This window comes from Chaetura pelagica, unplaced genomic scaffold (assembly GCF_000747805.2).
Source record: "Chaetura pelagica isolate M959 unplaced genomic scaffold, ChaPel_1.0 scaffold4, whole genome shotgun sequence".
Taxonomy (NCBI): domain Eukaryota; kingdom Metazoa; phylum Chordata; class Aves; order Apodiformes; family Apodidae; genus Chaetura; species Chaetura pelagica.
In genome coordinates, this window is record NW_009952882.1 from 644682 (window position 1) to 667942 (window position 23261).

Below are 23261 nucleotides of genomic sequence, written 5' to 3' on the forward strand. Positions count from 1 at the left end.
AGATTTGCCACTCGAGATCTCTTTCCCAGTACTGGTTCTGGCTGCTGGATTCCCTTCATCCACACTCATCATTGGAGTATGTTGGCTTGGGGTATTACAGAGGTTGCTTGGTTTTGTATTCCTGTAACTGGGTTTGAGTTTTACTCTTCTTGTATCATCTGTGACCTGCAGATGAATGATTTGGGTTGTCTATCTAGAATTTTTGCACAAATAACTGTAAAAAATTATGGTGGATGTCTCTTAATATATTTGGAGCAATCTTTGTTGGTTCCTCTTTTCTTTTTTGCTTGACAAATCTTTCTTTTGGCAGTTTTCACCAACATTTTTCAGACTTTCTTCAGGCTTCTCATTTCATTCCTTCTCTTTTTCTTTTCACTGTCTCTGTCTCTCTCAGTCAAGTTTTGTGGATTTTCCTGTTCCCTCTGAAGACTCCACTTCTCTCAGCTACCACAGTCTCTCCTCCTGTCTGGCTTTGCCTTGAGTTCCCTCACATTTATATGCATAAATGCTTCTTTCCCCTCACCTTCTGTCCTCTTGCAGGAAATGTCTTTCCACGCATTGGCAGGCACAGCACAAGGCACAAGAGGTGCCTGTGCCTCCAAATGGATGGCTCCTACACTGAACTGCTGTTTGTCTGCTGCTGTGCTTCCAGAGGAGCCTGCTGTAACAGGGAGGAATTCCTATCTGGGTTGGGTATTTGGCTGGAAAGCTGTAGTAGTGTTTTGAAAATAGAAGACAGTGTGAGAAAGGGAGTAAGTAACACAGGGAAGGCACATGCTCAGACTGCAAGTGGGGGTTCTAGCAGAGTTTCAGGATGGTTTTCAATTCAGTGGTGGCTTAAGTTTTCCTTGTGTCACTCATGTAGCTGTCAAGTCAGCAGAAACATCATTTTGGAGTGCACACACTGCTGAAAAGGTTAAGTGCTTGTATGGTATTTGAGGAGTTCGAGGTGGAAATGAAGTAATTATTTTATGTTTATCACTATATGGCCAGTACCAAAGCTGGAGAGTCCCTTCAATCAAAACTATTTTTTCTAGCTGGGGAGAAATTATTTCTCCTAAAACTTTGGCATTGTAGCAAGATTGGTGCAAATGTTGCTGGAGGAGTGGGACTGTACTTTTTCTCCTTGGGCCTTCTTGAAGGAGGTGATGCTCACTTCTTTATTCGTTGTTGTGTCTGTCTCTGGCTAATGAAAAAACGTCTTTTGCTTTTTATGTAGAGTGCTACCACATTGAAAGAAAACAGTGACAGCATAGCTGGTGTAAATCAGAAAACAGAGGAGGAAACTGAGAACAAATCAGAAATCTTGGACATAGCATCACAAGGTTAGTTTGGTTAGTTTTTATATGCAGCATTACAAAAGTACTTATTTAAAATATTTTGTTTTATTTCTATAGAAACATTGTGATAGACATCTCTGGAAATGGAAGAAAGTTTATAAATGTATTGATGTTTTGATAACACTTGTGTTTTGTTGACATTTCTATTAATGATTGTTAAATGCAGAGAGAAAACAGGGCAGATAGGAAAATGGATTTTGTCCTCACACTGTAATGTTCATGTTTATGTTCATGTTTATGTACATACTTACTATGTTTGTGTATGTTTGTGTATTACTGTGCATACATTTATGTATGTTTATGGGTGAGACAGACAATCCTTATGAATCTGCCAGGCTGTGTGTTGAGATTGACTTCCTCAGAAGAAAATTAGTCAAATGCATATAATGGTAGGCATGCAGGTAGTGTAGGTGGGACTGAGTATTACTTCCATATGTGCTTTAATCAAGATACTTGCTGATACACTTTGCTAAAAGATGGCCTAATTCTGGGAACTAAAACCGTTTATCTGTCCTACACAGAATCATAGAATGAATCATAGAATCATAGAATGTTTTAGGTTGGAAGGGACCTTAAAAGATCATTTAGGTCCAACCCCCCTGCGTGCACAGGGACACCTTCCACTAGACCAGGTTTCTCCAAGTCCCCCATCCAGCCTGGCCTTGAACACTTCCAGGGAGGGGGCATCCACAACTTCCCTGGACAACCTGTGCCAGTGTCCACCTCTAAGTGGACACCCTCACAGTGAAGAATTTCTTCCTAATGTCTAACCTAAATCTCCCCTCTTCCAGCTTAAAGACATAAGTTAAGTTACAAATTTCATCAACATTGTGGTGTCTTTTGGTTTAATAGGAGCAAGTTTTCTTGTACTGTTCAGCACAGGTGAACTGAACTGTACAGCCTTTTCCTTGTTTAAACAAAAACTAAAAACTTTCTGCTGAGCACAGTCCAACCAACCAGTTGCCAGACTAGATCCTAAAGGCCACCCAAACAAGGTGGTTTTCAAGGGAACTTCACAGGTTTCATTTGGAGGAATTTGCTATTTTATTTCTGCAAGGCTTTGAAAATCTCTGCCATAGTATTAGGTGAAATGTATGTGCACAGAAATGTGCTAATTATACCTGAATGCCTTCAAGCTTATTTGTCTGCTTTAATAAGGAGAGAAGGCTTATGAAACTATGCTTTCAATGGCATGCTCATCTTCTGCAAACCCTTTTATAAGTGAGTTTGAAAGGATACTCAGTTACCACAAAAACAAGAGGCCAGGTAGAAGAGAGGAAAAAAACAGGGAAAAGAGTGAAAGCTTCTGCCGTTCTTCTCTGAGTTTAACTTTGTTGAACTAGCGTTATGTTAATTTAGCTTGAGAGAATGAACAGTTTTGTTGAAAAGATGCTTAAATATTTTTGTATTATTGTCTTAGAAAGCAAGTTAAAGTGCAAGCTACTAGTGTGGCTGGTAGTAAAATGGTTCTTGCTTCCTGTTTTTGCATGGAATAACTGCAAAAGAACGTGGTGGTGGTATGTGAATACAGCAGAATAAAACCTCTGCATACTGCAACTAAACTTGACATTATAAAATTAACAACATTTTCACTTCTTTTTTTTTTTTTTAAAAAAAAAAAAGCTAGAAGACAGGTTTTTTTGAGATTATTCACTCTCTGAAGCCAAATTTCATAACACAATATCTTTTTTGTACATTATTGAGCACCTTTTCTTGCTCCCTGTCGACAGTAACTTCTGTCCTCCTGTAACATCTAGTGCAATATTATGGTTGAGTTTTGGGTTTTTTTAAAAAAAGAAAACATTTTGAGGCATTTTTGACCATGACATTGATGCCTTCTAATAATTTCCAAGTAATTAAAAGTTAAATTCATCCATATATGTAATATATACATATTTGTATGTAGAAAAGAATATTAACTTTCTTGGTTATCTTAAAATTTTGTTTCAGGCAGGTTAAATTTCTCTTGCTCTTCATAAATAACCTGTCTTTCATCTTCAGCATTTAATTTGTCTCATTTCTTTTCATAACAATACAAATGGATCTTACTAAACCTGTCCAGAATCTACTGTGTTTTATATTTGTGGGATTCTTCTGATTTAATGCTGTGACTAATTTTGTCAGTAAAACCTTATTATTATTGAAGCATTTTGAATTGATTGCAAAGTTAGAGCAGAGGTTAATCTGTTAAAAAAAACCAACCCCAGAAGTGCTTTGCGTTGTCCAGCCTGTGGCTTTCCCCACAAAACATTTGGGGAACACCAGTAGGTGGTGCTGAAATGCTGCATCGTGGAAAGGCACTTCAAGCACACGGGTTTTTTGTGCAAAAGTGGGAAATTTCAGTGCCTTATTTTAAGCACCACGTTAATTGGTGTCATTTGGTACATTTTTGTTTAGTTGAGGATCCAGCGACGCAGGAAGAGACGAATGGAAAAGAAGTGGCAATAACTGATGAAGCTCTTGTGGATTTCCAGGAGTTTGTGCTGGTGGGGGGTGTGTTCCACATCGAGGCACTGCACCTGCCACCTCAGGGGAAACGAGTCAAGGACTGGAGTATGGTGGAGGTAAGTGAAGAGGGAGGTCACACCCCATGCAGATGTCTTCCCTGTCACCCTTCAGGAGCTGTTCTCCAGGTGTGTCACCACCATATGTACACCCTGTACATGACTGATGGAGCAACAAGCTAAAGGACCACATTTTCAACTAATTTTTCAATCACACTTGGCTAATCTTTGGAGCAGTCCTGGAGAACAGATCAGCCTGCACTTAACCAGTGCTCATCAGCTTGGCTAGTACAGAGCAGTGTGCTGGCAGAATGCTCTTGGCAAAAGCAAAGAGAGAAGCTCTTATTTTTTTAGTATGTGAAAGGTACATTTAAAGAAGGATGCTGCTAAAACATACAGTTTTAGTGAAGTAGAAAACCTTTAATAAGTGAAATTCCCATGCAAGCTAAGAAGGTGGGACTGTGAGCAGATGGAGAGCACACACACCTGCATTACCAGTCACACGTGGCCTCTTTCATTCCCTTTGACACTGTGTGGACAAAGTGGCATTATATATATATTATTATATATATATTTTGCCTTTCAGGTGCTCTTGGGTTTTATTTGAGACTGTGGATCTATTGAAAAATTACTATGCCCAGTATGTCACATTGCCTTAAGGGTGCCACTGGCAGCACACAAAGGGATGAAAGGTAGTCACCCTTCTGCTGTATTCAACATTGTAGCTGCAAATGTGCAATATTAGCAAGCCATGACCTCTAATAGGTTTTTAAATGGTGTGTTGGAAACCTCCACAAGTGATTAGGTGGACTTAAAGAAAAAAAAGTAGACTGCTGTGTGTTCTAATAAGAATGTTCTCTCTCTTTTCCCTACCTTGCCAAAGCTAGTTGATGTTGGATTTGAGGCATACCCATATCCCCCAGAAGAGGATGAAGATGCCACCCATCCACCAATACAGATAACCCTTGTGCTTTCTGATAATGTGGTGTTTTTTGAGGAGCCTATGATTGCCCGGTGGGATCCTACAGGTACCAACTTAGGACATAAAACAGAAATTACAGCTGAGTTTGAATATTTTCAGAATCCAGCTGTAAAGATAAGAGCCAATTCAGAGCCCAGAAATAATGTGAGGACTGGAATATTAAATTAATTTGGGTTTGGTTTTTAGATTTGGTTTTTGTAATTTATTTTATTTGGGGGGGGGGGGGGGGTCTAATATGGACTGCTTGCTGAGGCTTTTTACTGTAGCTTTTTACTATGAATGGAAAAAATACACAGCATTTCATGGGCAGGAGTACAACTGTATGCCAGAAATCAAGTTTTGCTAGCATGAAGCCACATAAAATACACTTTAAGCCAAAATATCTCCTAACTACATATGTTGGTATTCAATTAAAATACAAAAATGAAATGTTAACCAGATTTGATATTCTATTTATGAGAAAAATACAACATACTTCTGACTTTACATTCATGAAAGAATAGAGCTTATTAAAAGGGTTTGGTCTTTGAAGTTATTGTTGAATATGGGCTTGTGGACTGCTATAGAATAGGTGTACAATGCCAGTTACATTAGTATTGGTATTTCTTTAGAGATTTAGGAGAAGCTGTTCTGTCAAAGATACCCAGTCTTGTACTTAAAGACAATTAGACTGAGGGAAGTCTTTATCTGAAATGAATTATCTTTATTTTGTGCCTAGTATTTTAGCTTAACTCTGAATATTAATGAACCAATGATGTCTTTACCAACTGCTTCCCCAGCATGTATCACATGCTTTACATACTCAGCTTTGTGTTTTTTTGCATCCCTCTTGTAAAGGCCAACAGTGGAGAACTGATGGTATCAGCAACATAAAGTATGGGACATCAGAAAAGAGTGTCACCTTTGAGATGGGCACCTTTCACACCATAGCCCTGCTCCAGGATGCTCATCTCAACATGCCCTATCAGGCATGGGAACTGCAACCCACTGGTACAGATGAAGCACTACTTCTAGTTAAAACATTCTTTGCAGCAGTTCAGATACAAATTAAGGTACTGGAAATAATTTTTTTTAAAATAAAACATTTGCAGGTTTAAAGAGAGTATTGGATTATTGCACTGTACATTAGTAAGAATTTGGGATGTTTCCACAAGAGCAAGTTGAAGCTCACTCTTGGTGTGCCTGCTGTGCTGTAGCTCATGCATGCCATATCCAGAACAGCAAAGATGTTACTATTAATAGTTGATACCTGAAGCAGAAAAAAAGCTTTCACAGCCAGTAAGATGCTTTCCCTGGTTTGTACAACAGGGTAATCAGTGTATGTTGTCTTCAGTAGTGGTGGAAGAGAAGCAGGTACTTTCCCACATGACAGGAAAATGGCTAAGTCCACTGGAGCTAAGAGCAGTTTTGATAAAGGCTGGTGTGAATATTTTCCCAGGAGAGCATTCTCACAAGTATGTCCCTGTGAATAAGAAGGTAAGTACACCTAGTTTTCCTGTAGTTTTTTTCCAACCTATTTTTCATGTAGGTAACATTTTCTTGTATGACCACTAGTTGTGCAGAATCAGGTGGCAAGTACACAAGGGTCCTGGCACCTTTGCCAGTGGAGTCTGCTTAAAGCAAATTTTTTCTTACCTTTTTACAACACAGGATGTTAGACTGAATTACAGATGTATTTTCTACCTTGTACTTTTGTGTTACAGGCTCCCCTGACAGAAATTAAGGCATATCAACAGCTGGCACTGCTTGTGTGTGCTTTTGCTTTTGCCTGGAGCAAGTGGAATCAAGAAGCAGGTGAAGAGCAAGTGGTGTTCAAGGTTTGTGACTTTAGACTAAACTTCTAGGAAAAAACCAGCACAGCAGTCAAATGCAGTTAAAGAGAGAGAGGCTATTAACTTCTGCAAGTTACACTCATCTCAAACATTGTCTTCCACCCTGCCTGCAGCACTCTTAGTGCAGCAGTTTTAAGATTTAGGGTTGGCTACTTAGCAGTGTTCAGTGCATGTTCAGTAAAGCTTTAAAGCCTGCTTCTCCCCTGCCTCACAGCTCCTGCTGTTTGAGATCTCTAATGGGACAGAATAACAAAGACACTTGCTAATGTGCTAGGATGTGTACTTGGCAGGTCAGCTGTGAAGGCTTTAGCCCAAGCTGGGGTGATAAGCTGGATGCTGATGTTCATTATGAAACCCACTATAGCTGGATAGCCATCTGATCTGTGGGTTTTATTAACTAATAACTGGAAATTTCTTCTTGTCTGTCTGGGTTTTCATTTGTTCCATAGTGTAAGGAAGGAATAAACAGCTGAAGTTTTGATTTAAACAGCTGAAGTTTTGATTTTTTTTTGCAAGCTGACACACATGCAGTTGAAACTTCTCTGAAACCACAGAAAATACTTCCAGGTGGTTGGGGTTGTAGATACAGAACATACCACTGCTGAAATCATGACATACTCTCTCTCACTCTCTCTTGAGCTAAATGCATGTGACATACAAATATTTAACCTAACAGTCCCACAGCAAGAACTGAAACAAATGATGCCTGTTGCACAGATCTACTCTCTACAGAGAAGTCAGGAGCAGAAGGAAAGCTGGAATGACCAATCCTTGCATTTTAGAGACAAACTAAACATCAGGTTTTGACACTGATACAGTACCTGATACACAGTCTCATGGACACAGAGGGTTTTGAGGAGTTCAAAGCACCCTGGTGTGTTTCCATATGACATATGAGTATACTAGAATTTAGAATTTCAGTCTAGAATTTATACCCTCTGTGTCATGAATTTCATCTTGCAGTGCATTTCTTTTTTCTGCAATAGGTAAGTGAGCATCTTAAAGCAGGTCCTGTCAAAGCCTGGTCTCTTTACCTATTTGATGGTGAGAAAGCACAAAAGCTCAAGATCACAGAAAACAGTGAAGCTTTTTCCGAAGAGCTAGAAGAAGAATCTGAATTTCACTCCACACTCTATCATATGCTGAAAGACTTTGCCAGCAAAGAAGCAATGGATAAAGTGGAAACAGCAGGCTTCCTATTCACTGATGTTGTGTATCAGCTGCTCCTTGCTACAAGAGTTTTAGCATACTCTTAAGCACTTCTTGCTTTCCTTTAAAACTTTATTATCAAAAGCTTTCAATAAAGTTACATTTGAAAACTTAAATCCTTTTCTATTCAAATTCTTGGAACAGCTTCAGTGACTAAAATGCAAACATTCTATTTTTCTTGCAGCAAAATAAGTTCTTTATTCTTTTGTGGCTAGACCACTTAGTCATATTTATTGTTAGCTATGTTCAAAATCAAAATCACTAACTGTTTTATTGTAAACCTGAATAGAACAAAGATCCTTTTAGGTACTTGTAAAGATGACTTTTGTCAGAATGGGGGTTGAAAAAAAAACAACCCCAAACAAACAAAGTAGTATTTTTCAATTTCAAGTCATGCTTTAAAAAAAAAAAAATCATCTCCCCCAAAACACCCACATCCCAAGAAAACAAACCCAAATAAGTAACCTTAAATATGTTATCTCAGCTTCTCAAACTGTCATCCAGAACTTGGAAGTAGAGCTATGGAAGACAGAATCTTTGTTATACTGGGGGTGGTCCGTTGTGTTGAAGTCCTGTATACGGCCACAACAGTTGCTGTAGTGAAGTCCAGGAGTCCCCAGTTCCAACAGGTGCTGCATCTGCTGGTCTTTGAAGAGACAGCCCAGTGAGGAAGCTTGTAAGGGCAGCAAGCAGCACCAGGATGGAAACAGAAACCCAGAGAGTTTTGTTAGCGTTGGAAAAGGTGGTCTTGAAATGGGACGCCCACGATGACACTAAATTGCACCTGCACAGAAGGGCAAATCATAGCCTGGGTCAGTTTTTCTTCAAAACTTGGAAGCCCTTTTCCCACCTCTCTCCCCCACCCCAAAAAGCCCTAAAGCAAACCAGACCCCACAAAGAAACCTACAGACAGATCCTTAACTACCACAATGGAGAAGCTTGTTCCTGTGTGGGGAGCTCTGTGCAGTGGTAGCTTGTGCTCAGGGTTTAAAATGCAGACTTCTAGTAAGCAAACTCTTGACTAGCTATTTAGGTGACTGACCCAACTCTCAAGTCCAGTCATGCTCCCTGTACCATACACTGTTTCTGAAGATTCACAGAAGTTGGCATGTTCTTCAAGACATCTTGTTTGTAGAACAATTAAACATAAGGCCAGTATTTTCAGTGTTTTATAGGGTTTTGGTGCCTTCCCTGAGGTTAGGGAGAAGCCTTTCTCCCACTGGCTCCCACCCTACAACCTCTCATGACATTGGGTACCTCCATCCTTTGACAATAGAAAACATTTCTTTTTGCTGTTTTCTCAGTTTTACACACTTGTCACCCCCTTCATCAGGGATGACCAACAGTGGAGACTCAGGTGTGGGATATTCATATGCAATAAACAGTTCCTCTGCAGAGAGCAAGGCAAGGACTTCCACAAGATACTTGTTCAGGACAGCACATTGGCCCTGACTCAAGATATGAAAAAAAATTAAACAATCTGGAGTTAGTCTTGATGACTACTTGTGTCTCAGTGTGCTCCAAAGCTGCTGTTAAGCTTTGTGTAGGCCTCAACCCCTTGTTTTTCACAAGAGGAAAAGTCAGCATGAGCTAGTGGCCTAGCTAGAGCAGCTGTCACAGAGGAATGAAAGGGGGTGGGATCACAGCACTAGGCTTCTCTTTCTCTCACCATTAGGATGAGTAAAGAGCCCTGGCTGAGGTGTGGCACCTCACATTACTCATTCCCAGGTGAAGTCAGCATTAACAACCCAATCAAACCTGCTGCTTTGTTTCACCTTCCCATGGTCACCACCCAAACACAGCTGTACCTGATGATGTGAGAACACTTACGCTGACTCCAGGTTCCATTTCAATGAATGTTTTCCTTTTTCAGAGATACTTTCCTTCCTTGATGGCTCTTCTTGTACTTCAGCAGGCAATTCCAGCTGCTCATCTCTGTAAGCAAGCATCAACAGTTCCAAAGCTTTGCCATCCAACATTCTGTTTGACAGAGCTCACAAATAGCTTCACTTGATAGCTCTGATCAGGTGGGGGGCAGTTGAGAACTCATTAGCAGGAACCCAACCAACCCTCCACACACACACACCTCACAGGAGGTTGCTGTTGAACTTACTTTGCTTCAGGATGTTGCTCTTCATAGTCGGCCCAGGAAAACGTGCTAATGAACCTCTGCAGGGAAGGACGCTTCTCGTTTGGCTTTGCTCCCAGTCGCCCCCTGTGGTATTTTAGAGATATTTGCCTCCATTTCCCCATAGCAGAAAATGATAGAAATTCAGCAGCAGCCTATCTGTTTTGCTAGGTCTGAGGTAAGTTTCAAGATCAGTTACCTGAAACTAGGATAGTTTTGTTGTGTTTTTTTTTTTAAAAAAAAACAAGAACAAACAACAAAACCCAAACAGACACTCAACAAAACCAGACCCATCAATATGAGCTGTCTTGATTTCATATTTTAGTGCTAAAGCAAGCAAGTCCTGGGAATTTTTTAAAACTGTCAGCCATTAGTAAATAAAAGAACAGCTGCAACATTTAGCCATAAGGACTCCTTTACCTATTGAAGCATGTAAAATAATAAACAATAAACAATAATAATACCTCAAGATGCTCCATAAGCTACTTAATGACAGGCACAGATAGAGTTGACAACTATTAAACCCTATTCCAAGACAAGCCAAAGTAACTTTACCAGCTGCTGGTTCTCCTGTGGAACTTGTCACTCCGTTCATCTCCATCAGGTTCATGGAGTTGGGCCTGGAGAAGTTTAACACTTCACTGCGTTGGCATTTTCATCTTTCAACCCAGCCAGTTTTGAGAAGGTAAAGTGCCTCACCATCTGGGAACCCTTACTTACCAGTGGCACCCCAATACCTGCATTTCCAGCACTCCTAGGCAAGGCTGCAATGCTAACTCTCCGAAGGGCTGAGGATGGCTATACAAATAAGAGGCATTACTGACTCTATCAAGACATGACTGGATTACTCACTGTTCACATAAAACACCATCTGTTTTTATACAAAATGTATATAAAAAAAATAGATGTTGATACTTAGTTTGAAGTGACACACAGAGAAGAATCAAATTACAAGTGCAGCCCAAAGCATATTCTTTAAAGCAGCAGCTTTCCACATTCATTGCTCCCTTCCACCACCCCCCCGCCCCTCCCCAAGCATTTGAAGTGAGACTGGCTACACAGCTTCCAGCAAAACACCAAAATTACATGTGCCTCAATTCTCCTAATGGTGCTTACAGAAATTCCTAGTCATTTTTTCTAGCCTCCATCTATTTTTTTCATCTGTGTGCTGAACCCTTCTTCTGTAGCCCCAAGGAGAGAATCCTGCATGAACAGTATTTCTTAAGCACTGCATGAGACCACAGCCATTTCAGCTTCTGTGAACACTTCAGCTTCTAGATGCGACCACATGCTGTTCCCTCAGGTTGGTGGGGTGACTGAAGAAAATGTATCCTCCTTTTTGATTGCATCAGCCCATATTTGAGACAGAAAGTTACCAAATCAAGCAGGTAGCAGAGCACAGTGCATGAGGAGACAAAGAAAACCACACAAACACACACACATAAACCCACACTTGAAGTATCATGTTAAGCTGTAACAGTCGTTACCTTAAAGTTAAAAGAATTTGGTAGCTTCTTGTTCATAGATTCATCTGTGAAGAGATTAAAAACCAGAAAGGCTTAACAAGAATGCAGTGAGCTGTATTTGCAACCAAAGGTCTGAATTTCACAGTAACTGGTTAAGTGAGGAGTGTATCAGAGTACTCTCCAAAAGCAGAAAGGTGATTTCAGGAAAAAGCTTTGTGTCATTAGATAAATTCATCATATTCACACATATGCATCTTCTACAAGCACCAGCTTCTGTTGCTGTCATTAAATGTATTATCCTATTATTGAGGTAGTCTCCTGTTAAAGGACAATCTTTTACAGTCAGGAAGGAATAACCCATGATTCAGAAGGCTCCTGTGGGGGTTTTACCAGTGTGCAAGATTGCCCTTTCTGTTTTTAAAGTAAATGCTCTACATTTTAGAAAAAATTAACCCTTCTCTGGCAAAGCCACAAGTGCACAGCACCATCTGAAAAACCTGACCACTGTACCATCTGCTTAGACAGGGAAGTTCAGAGCACTGGCATGGAAGGAGACTGCAATTCATATTCAGAAAAAAGCAGGGCATGAGGCATCGGCAGAGCACAGCCAAAACTCAGCTACCAAGAAACTGCACTGAGATTGTTTTAGTGCGAGTGAGCACGTGAATGTATTGCTCCCAAGAAACAAGATTGTCACCACCACATGCAACACACTTTTCTGAAAGCCAGAACATTACTACACACTTGCCATGTTTCCCCCTGCCAAGGCTCATGGCAGTTAACATACACATCTAATTTCACAGAATCACAGAATCTTAGGGGTTGGAAGGGACCTCGAAAGATCACCCAGTCCAACCCCCCTGCCAGAGCAGGGTCACCCAGAGCACATCACACAGGAACGTGTCCAGGTGGGTTTGAATGTCTCCAGAGAAGGAGACTCCACAGCCTCTCTGGGCAGCTTGTCTCGGGGCTCTGTCACTCTCACGGGAAAGAGGTTCTTCCTGATATTCACATGGAACCTCCTATGCTCCAGTTTGCACCCATTGCCCCTTGTCCTATCACTGGTCATCACTGAACAAAGCCTGGGTCTGTCCTCCTGACACTCACTCTTAACATATTTGTAAACATGGATGAGGTCACCCCTCAGTCTCCTTTTCTCCAAGCTCAAGAGACCCAGCTCCCTCAGCCTTTCCTCATTTCAGACAATTGTTTCCAATACTGTCAGTAAATTGCTACCTTTTCTTCTATTTTAGGAAAGATGATACAACAGTCACCTAATCTGTTAAGCTTCATTAGATAAGGGTCTGTCTGGCAGGTGCTATGAAGAGGAAAGACAAAGCAGCTTTACCTCGCTCTCCAAGAGAACTGAAGGACCTCTCGTTCTGCAGCAGGACCTGCTTCAGCTCCTCAAGTTCCGCGTGCTCTTTCGCGTACATGCGCTTCAGGTTTTCCACATGTTGAATCATGACTTCCACAGCCTTGCTGACACGGCTCTCCTGACAGAGTGCAACAGCAGTAAGACAGAGCAGCAGCTCTTTGAGGAACTGCATCATGTTCAGAGCACAAGACTTACCCCCCCCCACCCTTGATCATCTGCTCTCATCTTGTGTCACCGTGATGCAACATCCTCTCATTTCTGTCCACCCTTTCAGAGTTTCACTAGAACCCACCTCTCAACTCATGCCCAGGTTGCACAGGTCTTATTTCTCCAGTGATTACTGGAGAAGTAGTTTTCATTTTCTGAGCTCTCACAACTCCTCCTCATCTCTTTCTCTGATCTACAGTCTCAGCTGCCACCACGCATTTACTAGTATTGCCAAGTCATATTTTCATGCTGTTCTTTGGCATTATACACAAGTCATACTTAACATTCAAGCAGGTCTTTGTAAATTTCCATAGATTTAACTTATTAGCTGCATTTTCCATAGACCACAGAATGACCAGTAGAGCATCAAGACTATGGTTACAACATGGCATTCTTGTGCTCTCTACTGCATACATTCCTTTGGTGCAAAGTTGTTTTTTTCTCTGGATTTTTGCTTGTTTGGGTTTTGTGGTGTTGTTTTAAGCCAGGGCCATATTTCTGTTGTGTGTTTCCAAACATGGATGAGGTCACCCCTCAGTCTCCTCTTCTCCAAGCTCAAGAGACCCAGCTCCCTCAGCCTTTCCTCATTTCAGACAATTGTTTCCAATACTGTCAGTAAATTGCTACCTTTTCTTCTATTTTAGGAAAGATGATACAACAGTCACCTAATCTGTTAAACTTCATTAGATAAGGGTCTGTCTGGCAGGTGCTATGAAGAGGAAAGACAAAGCAGCTTTACCTCGCTCTCCAAGAGAACTGAAGGACCTCTCGTTCTGCAGCAGGACCTGCTTCAGCTCCTCAAGTTCCGCGTGCTCTTTCGCGTACATGCGCTTCAGGTTTTCCACATGTTGAATCATGACTTCCACAGCCTTGCTGACACGGCTCTCCTGACAGAGTGCAACAGCAGTAAGACAGAGCAGCAGCTCTTTGAGGAACTGCATCATGTTCAGAGCACAAGACTTACCCCCCCCCACCCTTGATCATCTGCTCTCATCTTGTGTCACCGTGATGCAACATCCTCTCATTTCTGTCCACCCTTTCAGAGTTTCACTAGAACCCACCTCTCAACTCATGCCCAGGTTGCACAGGTCTTATTTCTCCAGTGATTACTGGAGAAGTAGTTTTCATTTTCTGAGCTCTCACAACTCCTCCTCATCTCTTTCTCTGATCTACAGTCTCAGCTGCCACCACGCATTTACTAGTATTGCCAAGTCATATTTTCATGCTGTTCTTTGGCATTATACACAAGTCATACTTAACATTCAAGCAGGTCTTTGTAAATTTCCATAGATTTAACTTATTAGCTGCATTTTCCATAGACCACAGAATGACCAGTAGAGCATCAAGACTATGGTTACAACATGGCATTCTTGTGCTCTCTACTGCATACATTCCTTTGGTGCAAAGTTGTTTTTTTCTCTGGATTTTTGCTTGTTTGGGTTTTGTGGTGTTGTTTTAAGCCAGGGCCATATTTCTGTTGTGTGTTTCCACATGGTGCTAGTACAATGTAGCTGGTGCCTCAGTGCCTGGGATTCCTTCTAACATCACAAATCTGAGAAGAGAAAGCCAGGACTAAGCTGTACTGGTCAGTCTGCATTATATACACAAAATTCCCAAATCTGACTTTGGAATCAGAAGCCTAAGAAACAGACACTCCTCTCCTTTTACATCCAGAAGCTTTTGACTTGGTGTAAAACAGGTTTACATGGAAACAGTTACCTGATTAATAGCTCCCAACATCTCTGCTCTACTGGCGACTCGGGCTGCATACTGGCTAAGGTACTGCAGGCTTTTCTGCAGCTTCTTAATGATCTCCTGTGCTTGGTTATCTTCTTCACACAAAGGAGCTAAAGCCTAAGAGGCATATAGGCAAGAAAAAAACCTGAGCTATTAGTAGGTAAAAAATGGTGAACTCAGCTGATGACAGAGAATTGTGTTCACGCCCACACAGTCAAACCACCAGCATCCAACATCCTCCCTCAGCGTAACTGGATACAAACCTCCAGTGTATTTACCTAGCATAAAATCACCTGAAGAGATGGGTTCTTGCCAGAAGTTTGAGCAACAGAAAAATTCCCCATTACCTGGGTGCACACAGAATAAGGTAACCCCTCAAAAGCTGTCTCTCATATTTCAGTTGCATCACTCTGGAACTTTGGTCAGATTTGCTTATCACACACACAGAGAAGGCCTAAAAGGAGCAGTATTAAGGGAGACACTTTCACAAGCATTTATCCCACCCACCCTACCAGCCTTGGCCAATACTAACCTCTAACATCTTTAGAGCATTTGTGATCTCCTTTTTCAAGTTTTCCTCAGCCAAGTCTCGGGACCTTTCTTCAAGCCTCACTCTCTTGTCCAAGGTAAACAAGTCACATTTAAAACCTAAAGACAACCTCAGAAATTCTGCCTGCAGTGGGAGGGAAAAGGATTTCAGAATAACCCAGGTGATGCAGAAGCTTTTGAAGTGGGTTTGGATACTGACATTTAGGACTACGCAACACAGTTATAAGAGAGATACGGAAGAGAAAACAAACACGACCCACTTCTGCAAAGCCAGGCTTCCCATCTGTAGTGAAGGGGGAAATTATCTGCAGCCAGAATAGGTCATATCCTGGCAGCACGCAGGGTACCATCTGTGTCTTTTGACAATAGTCTCTTAAAATCAGCACATTCTGCCTGGGAGATGGTCACAGCTACACTCCCTCAAGCTTGTGAACACATGTTTTAGTAGTGACAAGTCTTTTGTTTTACAGACTGCCACCTTTTGCCATCCCATCCTTTCCAAGATCACCATTGGGCTTGGGAAGAGAGATTTCAGAAGCAAACTTACAGAAACATCCAGTTTAAGCCATTCAGGGTAATTCTTTTATATGGGACAAGGTATTAATGAGAGTGTACAGACAAGATCTTTCAGTTGTCTGAAATGTTTGAGGATACAAGTAGTCAAGACTTACCTCCACTTCTTTCTCATTAGGAGAGTCCCTGTGGGATAAGAAGCAAAAAATGTAATGAACTGCAGCTTTAAATTCATAGCTGCAGGTGTTCATTGAAAGTTAACACACTTACGGCTCATTTTGCTTTGTTTTGTCTGCTTTAATGCCACCTGCAATGGGTGAATTCCCTGAGAAGAGAGGAGAAAAAAAAAAGTTCTCAAACAAAAGTGAAAAAAACAGGCTCCCTGAAACAGCTTGTGAAAGTCTTTTAAGCTCCAACAGAAGCCACTCTTAAAGACTCCCAGTGTGAGGCTCTGCCAATAAAAACATGCGGACCTCGGAGTATGTCGGGGTTAATGTCAGTAAGACAGCACAGCACTGTCACTTGTACAAAGCTCCAAAAGTTTGTTGCTTAGTTGGCTTCAACTGACATTTAATTAGTACAGGAATGGCTAATTATAGGCCTTGGTTTAGGTCCCCTGTCCATAGGTTCAGTTTGTGAAGTGACTTACTACATCTACTACTATCTCAGCCAACTCAAAAGGCAAAAGATGACTGGAAGAGTAGAGATGCCTCAACACACTTCAGTAGAAACATCATCCTGCTTATGCTATAATTTTACCCCAAGCTCCAGATAACAGAGAATGGTGCTTTAAAAATCTTTTGGAAGAGTAGGTATGCCAAAACTCTCTCAAGTATCCCAACTCCTTCATAACTCCCAAGAAATTTTCCCTCAGTCTAGAGGAAGATGGAGCCAGTTAGATCAGTATCTGTAGAAATCAAAGGAGCAGGTTTTGCATGACAGTATTTTCTTTCTCTCCACTGCTAATCCATTTTGATCCCTATCTGCAGCTACTATTCCTCAAAGCAAAATTTCTCATAACTTGTGTGGGGCAGGCAGCTCTCTGCACCTCTTCACACAGCTCTTGACACAGTGAACAAGGCGTGCACCCCAGTGAATTAATTGAACGTGTTCAACAGAAACCTCTTACCTTTCCTACTGGGAGCCACAGTTGGTGTTATCTCATGCTGCTCTTTATTATTTTTCTTCTCCTGGTCCACCTCCTACAGGCACACCAAAGAGTACTTACAGCAAGGGAACAGCCACACCACCACCACAGGGGCCGGTCCCCTACAGCAGTGTTCTTTGTCACTGCTCAGCCAAACCAGTTCTATGTTTCACTGTCACTAGGACTCTTACCAAATCTTGCTTTAAAACACTTTGAAGTGCAGACTTGTGTTCTTCCATCACAGGGCAGAATTCCTTCTCGGTCAGATCCTCTCCTGGGGAGAAACATTCCCAAACCCAAATGTAATGACAAAACCAAGGCAGGTCTCCAGCACTCACTGTACCAGCCACCGACCAACAGGGCTAAAAGAAATTGCAGTAAATACCAGGAGAAGGTATTAAGAAGGAAAGGGAGCAGCAAAGAACACTATAAAAGGAAGAAGTAAGATGATAGTTAACTTTGCCTTTGAAAAAAATCCCAATAAATAGTGCTACATGCCTAGAAGTGAGAATATTAATCCTGGTTGTAGTTGGTTTAGTTGAGGTTGCAAGAGTTACAGTAATGTTCCCTTGGATAAGTAACTGCTGTTATTTTGCATGGGATTTTTTGTTTGCTTGCTTGCTATTTAAAGAGACAGCTTATAACTGAATTTTATTTGGAGTTCTGGAAGCACAGGAACATGTTAAAAAACAACCACCACAAAACAAACTCATGCACAAATTATCAGGAGATATGGCGAGTGTGATTCTTTCTCTTTACAAAGTCTCAGTGAAGAAATAGATTCTGCCTCAGCTGTCATTACAGAGGAGCTTGAGCACAGCCAGGGAAATGAAGACAGTTGTGGTAAATCAGGTGTCCATAAACTTAAAAAAAATAGTCTGACCCATAGACTGTCCTTTGTATCTAAAAACTGAACCAGCAGGGTGCTGATAAAGCCAAGAAAAGAACTCTCCCAGATAAGCGTTGATGGACTGATAACTTCAGGAATTTATATGATGTTAGTTCAAATGCAACACAAGCTTTCAAGTTAAAGCAGGCAAAAACACTCTCCAAGAAGACAGCTATTTAAAAAGGCAAATATTTAAGAAACTGGAGGAGGTCTGAGAGTCAAACCACCTTGAAACTTTAAGGGGTTATGTTTGATTTTGAAGTGCTTTCTCTTTTCATTCCTCAACGTGAACAACCACCTCTGCTTAACACTCCCTTTTGTCCGTGCTGATTCGTGCAGCAGGTCTACATATCTGACCTGGCTCCCAATCACCCTTAGAAACACCTTGTGTGGTACTAGCCAAAACCACAAGTGAAGATTCTTCAGTGCCTCTGTTTTGGTACTAAAAATACTTTCTATTCAGAGATGAACAGGCAAAGCACACATGAAAATCAACAGTAGAGGCAAATTAGTAAAGGAAAATACATTTAGGTGAGGGGACAGAATTAGATTTCAGGAAGACAGTACTAGAGAAAGAAACAAAACCAAACAAGAAATAATGACTGTCTTATATTTAGAGAAAGGTTAAAAATGGTTAGAAAACAAGCATGCACAGGTGTTCTGTGCTGTTTAACCAGATTAGGGTTTTTTTAATATAATAGCTTAAATGCACAATGTACATGTGCTCCAGTTTAGTTTTTCTTTTAGCTCTTAAGCACAGAATCTGGTGAGAATACTTCTGGGTCTTTCTGCAAAAGGCAGAACCATAAACAAAGGCCTCTATCCTCGTTTCTCCTTTGACCCAACCCAGCTGCTTGTGTGCTGAGCATCAGTTTTGAAAGAGAAAAAAGTGTTATTTAGTCTAGCTGCATCACTACATTTTTTAAAACCACAAAAACATTCTCTCTCCTCTCAAAACTGCCTGGAGTTTAGCACACCCACAATGTTTTGCCAGCTGAGCAAGCACCAAGATTTCACTAAGTCACTTCACGGTTACTTCTTGCTACCGGCCTCTTGCAAGCAGGTAGAGCCTTATCCCTACTCAGCATTTTAGGGAAGGCTGAGAGCACTGGCAGGCAAATGTTATGTTCAGCAACAGAAAAAATAAAAATAAATAAAAAAATCACCAGCTCTCATCATGTAATTTTTCTTACTCAGCTTCCTCCCTTCAAAGCTGTGCTGGGAGCAGGCTGCTCGTGCCAGCGTGTGCCAGCGCGCCCTGCAGCGACGGTACCTGATACGGGACCAGCCAGATCCTTATCATTGTTTTTTTCCATAGCTACAGAAGTTGGCACAGCTTCCTCTTCTTCACGTGAGTGCTTGGGTGATTTCTCTTCCATGACAAGGCAGCCTAGAAATTCAGGCAACAGAAGACAGAGCTCTTACTGCTCAACAAATAGTGGAGACTCGTTCGTATCTGTTTCTAAGACTCTCAGTGCAAAACGTTCACACATCTGTGCCCCAGATGAAGGGTTTACCTGTTACTGGTGCAGTGCTTTCCAAAGAGGATGCAAGAGCTTCTCTGGGTGGAGTTAAGCAATCACTGTCAAAATAAAACTCTTTCAGATACTCATCCATACTATATGATCTTGGTAAAGGCTTTCAAAAGCTTGCACAAAACCTGACCTGGATGAGAGCAGACTGGCTGGTAGTGTTGGCTCTGCACAGTCAATCTGAATGGAAAGAGAGGAGAATTAGCATCAGGGAAAGGGGTTGTCACACAAGTAGAAGATTTCTATGTCAGTTTTAATAATTGCCCCATCTGTGCATAAATTTTTTCAGCAGTGAAGAACTAGATGGTAAGTGCATGCAGATTCATCTGCTAGTCTAAAGGCACCCATGCACAGGCTGCAGCTCAGCACATTATCATCATTAGGAGTGATAACTACATTTCTGCAGAAGTCTTATCTCAGGAATGTCATGCTAGGAGACGTGGTTTGGTTTCTGGCTTCATGTTTTGCCTCTAACACACATTTTCCAAAGACTAACATACATGTTACCCCACCACTGTTCTATCTTCATGTTGTGCATCAAGATAGATCATTTTTAATGACCTCAAGCCCCATAAATGAGATGCATAGAGCTTCACTTGGCTGTAGATACATCACCCTGCCAGGTAAAAGAGTGCATTGCTATTAACAGCTTGACTGAGCACAGGATTTGGAACACAGAAAACTTGCATGTTCTGTTGTACATTTTAGCATGAATTTGCATGCCACAGGTTTTCAATATGATGGATAAGAATTATCTAGACAGTTCAGAAAGCTTCAGGCCTTCTCTTTTGTATGCAAAAAGCAGAAAGGAACTCAGCAGTTGAAGGCTGATATGCAGTTTTGCTCACATTCCTTTAGCTGCTTGTGTGGGTCTGGACCAGAGTCTTATCACATCACAGACAAAACCAACATCCCCCTAAGTCTTTTACTATGGCAAGAGACATACTGAATGGGAAAAACACCCTCTTCCTCATTCCACCCCAGATGACTCCAGCTTGCTTATTCAATTGATAGGTTGGTCTCTCTTTATGGGTGAAAAGAAAGGGTGACACAGAGGTTTGAGAGGTTAAGTCTGTAATGACTTGCGATGAACTCTACCCTCTGCTGAAGAGGAGTGCTGAAAAGAAAAAACCCAACCCAAACCTATCTCCAAGCACAGAAGGTATGAGGCTACCCACTTTGAGTAGCTCCCTACATGCCAAGTGTCCAAGATGATTGCTGAACTATGTGGTGATAAAACAACAGGAAAAAAACTATGTCAGTGAGTGATCATCGTTGTTGTGGTGTCTTCCATTCCCCCCAAGCACCCTCAGAGGACCTAGGAAGCCAGGCAAAGTTGAAAAGGAGGTGACCAAGGCCACCAGTCACTTCTGAGAGCAACTTACTGCTCCCAGTATCAGTAAGTGCCTTCTCTCTCTCCTCTCTACTCTTCCACCCCTGAAAGCTGCACCCACAGAGCCTTGCCCAGGCCAGACGGATGTTTCCTCTGATGCAAATCCAAGCTATTTTTATTCTTATTTGAATTCTCTATTAAGCTGAAGGAAGTACAGCATCAAATTTTCCTTGTTCAGGCCATTAGGTCTACAGGAGTATTGGGGAAAGAGAAGGTGAAAATGTAGAGATGTTGGAATGAAAACAAAAAGTATCTAAAGGACTTTTAAAGCACACAGCCCACACACCACCCAAACTTGCATCACCTGGAACAGGCTAGATCTATACACAATTCTATATGCCCTCTCCCTCCCCAAGTCATCACACAGTCAGTGTTTTCTGCTTTCAATGGATGAAAATCCTCAATTCAGTATTTTAAAAGCCATACTGACTATTGGGAGGTCCCACGGATGGCACAGGGACTAGAGCCAACAACCTCCCCACATACATGATCTAGATATCCTAGTAAAGTCTTAAGGCCCTTTAAGAACAGGAATTATTTGTTTTCTTAATAAAAGGATTGTGTCAAAGATGATCCTGCAGTACAATCCTATTCACTTTTTCCTCTTCCATCACTTCAATTAACACAGTAATCCGAGAATCCTCTATCACAACAGCCAAATTCTGGGCACAGTCTTGTATAATCCCTCCCAAACAAGCACTAACATTTAGAAGGCCTATCATCTGGTTTTCAGCCTGTGATATAACTTTCATATTCATAAATCAAAAACACAAAAAGCTCAAGCTTCATCTGGCTCTCACAAGTGCTCCTTCAGAAATACCCCATAAGTTCCTACAATGACAATTTGGTGAAATAATTTTAGTTACTTACATGCTGAAGGGCTTGATCTGCTCAAACACACCTGCAACCACAGTGTAATAAAAAAACCTAGGGAGACTTTTCCTACTAAACAAGGATATTCAAATTTTACTGTGCGTCACAGGTTGTAGAACAGATACTGGACACAGCCTGTTTAACTTTCCTCTGGGGCAAGCTTTACCATTTTCATTTCCCCTCTCCAGAACATAGTACATTTCTATAAAAAAACCCCATAAAATTAGCAAAATGGAAAGTGACACTTCTGAGCCCAGCTGGGGTTAGAGAGATCTCCAGACCAATGAAGCATTTCAAGCAACTTTGCAAGGCTGTGAGTTTCCAGAAGGACTGGGTAAAGCAAGAGCTGTTGAGATTATCCTCTTTAAGGTAGCTGAAGTAGCAGCAGCACATGCTAGGAATTCCTCACCTGCTTTGCTGTGTGCTGAAACCACAGGCAATCTCTGCCACTTTTACTTTTCACCCTCACTACATTTTATGCCTTGATTTGCTGCTACAACCAGACCACTGCTGCACTTGGCAGGTACCACACACCAACTGGCTTGAGGTTGCCTGGTCATCAGTCTTGAAAAGGTTGTTTCCAGGATCACAGAAACCACTGACCAATATTCTTCCATCATCACCACCAACACTGGAGTTATTCAAACTAATTAGAAGCTCCATGTGGTGGAGCTGAGGTTTCTGTTTCAACAATAAGGGCACAACTAGGTGTGCTGAGCTGCAGCTCATCTTGCTGCTGCCACGAGAAAGCCAACTACCAGATCAGGCTGTGGATGCAGGATTCAGCACAGCAGTGAGGGCATGTCTGAGCACACCAGCTGAAGGGAAGTGTTGTTTCTCAGCTGTTACAGGGCAGCCTTAGAAGAAAGTGCAGAGAAAGGCACTTCACAAATAAAACATCCTGCAGCTTCTTGCAAGTGGATAAAAAGAGCAAAATCAGACTTCCCTGACAGAACTGAGGATTACTGCAGAAACAGCACTGTCTCAAGCCTTGAAACCATATTTTAAATGCTCCCCAGCTAAAAGCATGACCCAGACACAAACATCAAGACATTTGGGACTACAGCTACAATACTGCAGAAGTGTGCCCAAACAGAAATGACTGCTCCACACAGAACAAGTTGTCACAGCACCCTGCTGACTGGTGCCAGCTCCATTTGCTGGGAAGCAGTGCCAATTTGCAACTGCTCCATTTGGATAAGCCACTAAATGCTTGAGCCCGTTCACAGCCACATCTCAGGCAGAGGGCACTCACCTCAGTAAGTGGAGAGTCCATCATTGCAACGAAAACAGAAGGGTCTGCACCAATGGAGTTACCAGCAGAGCATGTTTTCCACCTGGCAATACACATTTTACTTGCATATTGCCCAAACGACAGTGAAATACATTGCCCATCTTCCTTAAGCACATACCAAGTCACCACTATCTGTATAATCAGACAGCTGGTCTCTTGGAAAAAGACAAAATCATCACTGACATCAATCCCTCCTCCCCCAAGCAGCAAGAACCACCATCAGTCCTTCTCCCAACCTCCTCCACACTGCACAATTCTACAGAAAGCCAGTGGCAAAAGCTTTAAGAG

General features: G+C 41.6%; 2 protein-coding genes across 2 annotated transcripts in view; one reads left to right on the plus strand and one right to left on the minus strand.

Moving 5' to 3' along the window:
* The window catches only part of CASC1 (cancer susceptibility candidate 1), a 19174-nt gene extending 11260 nt beyond the window's left edge, over positions 1-7914 (plus strand). The window contains exons 8-14 of the mRNA XM_009995420.1: positions 1220-1325; positions 3738-3904; positions 4728-4872; positions 5664-5878; positions 6135-6302; positions 6530-6643; positions 7645-7914. Coding sequence (XP_009993722.1) covers positions 1220-1325; positions 3738-3904; positions 4728-4872; positions 5664-5878; positions 6135-6302; positions 6530-6643; positions 7645-7914 — 1185 coding nt within the window. The remainder of the gene's footprint in view (positions 1-1219; positions 1326-3737; positions 3905-4727; positions 4873-5663; positions 5879-6134; positions 6303-6529; positions 6644-7644) is intronic.
* Positions 7915-8349: 435 nt separating this feature from the next.
* LRMP (lymphoid-restricted membrane protein) lies at positions 8350-19986 on the minus strand. Its single transcript, XM_009995421.1, has 13 exons — positions 19975-19986; positions 16975-17032; positions 16116-16170; positions 16004-16031; positions 15316-15456; positions 14766-14900; positions 13786-13933; positions 11483-11526; positions 10716-10793; positions 10551-10615; positions 9981-10082; positions 9698-9802; positions 8350-8651 (listed from the first exon to the last, which is right to left on the minus strand). The coding sequence occupies exons 1-13, from the start codon at positions 19984-19986 to the stop codon at positions 8408-8410; spliced, it is 1215 nt and encodes a 404-aa protein (XP_009993723.1). The 3' UTR covers positions 8350-8407.
* Positions 19987-23261: the final 3275 nt, after the last annotated feature.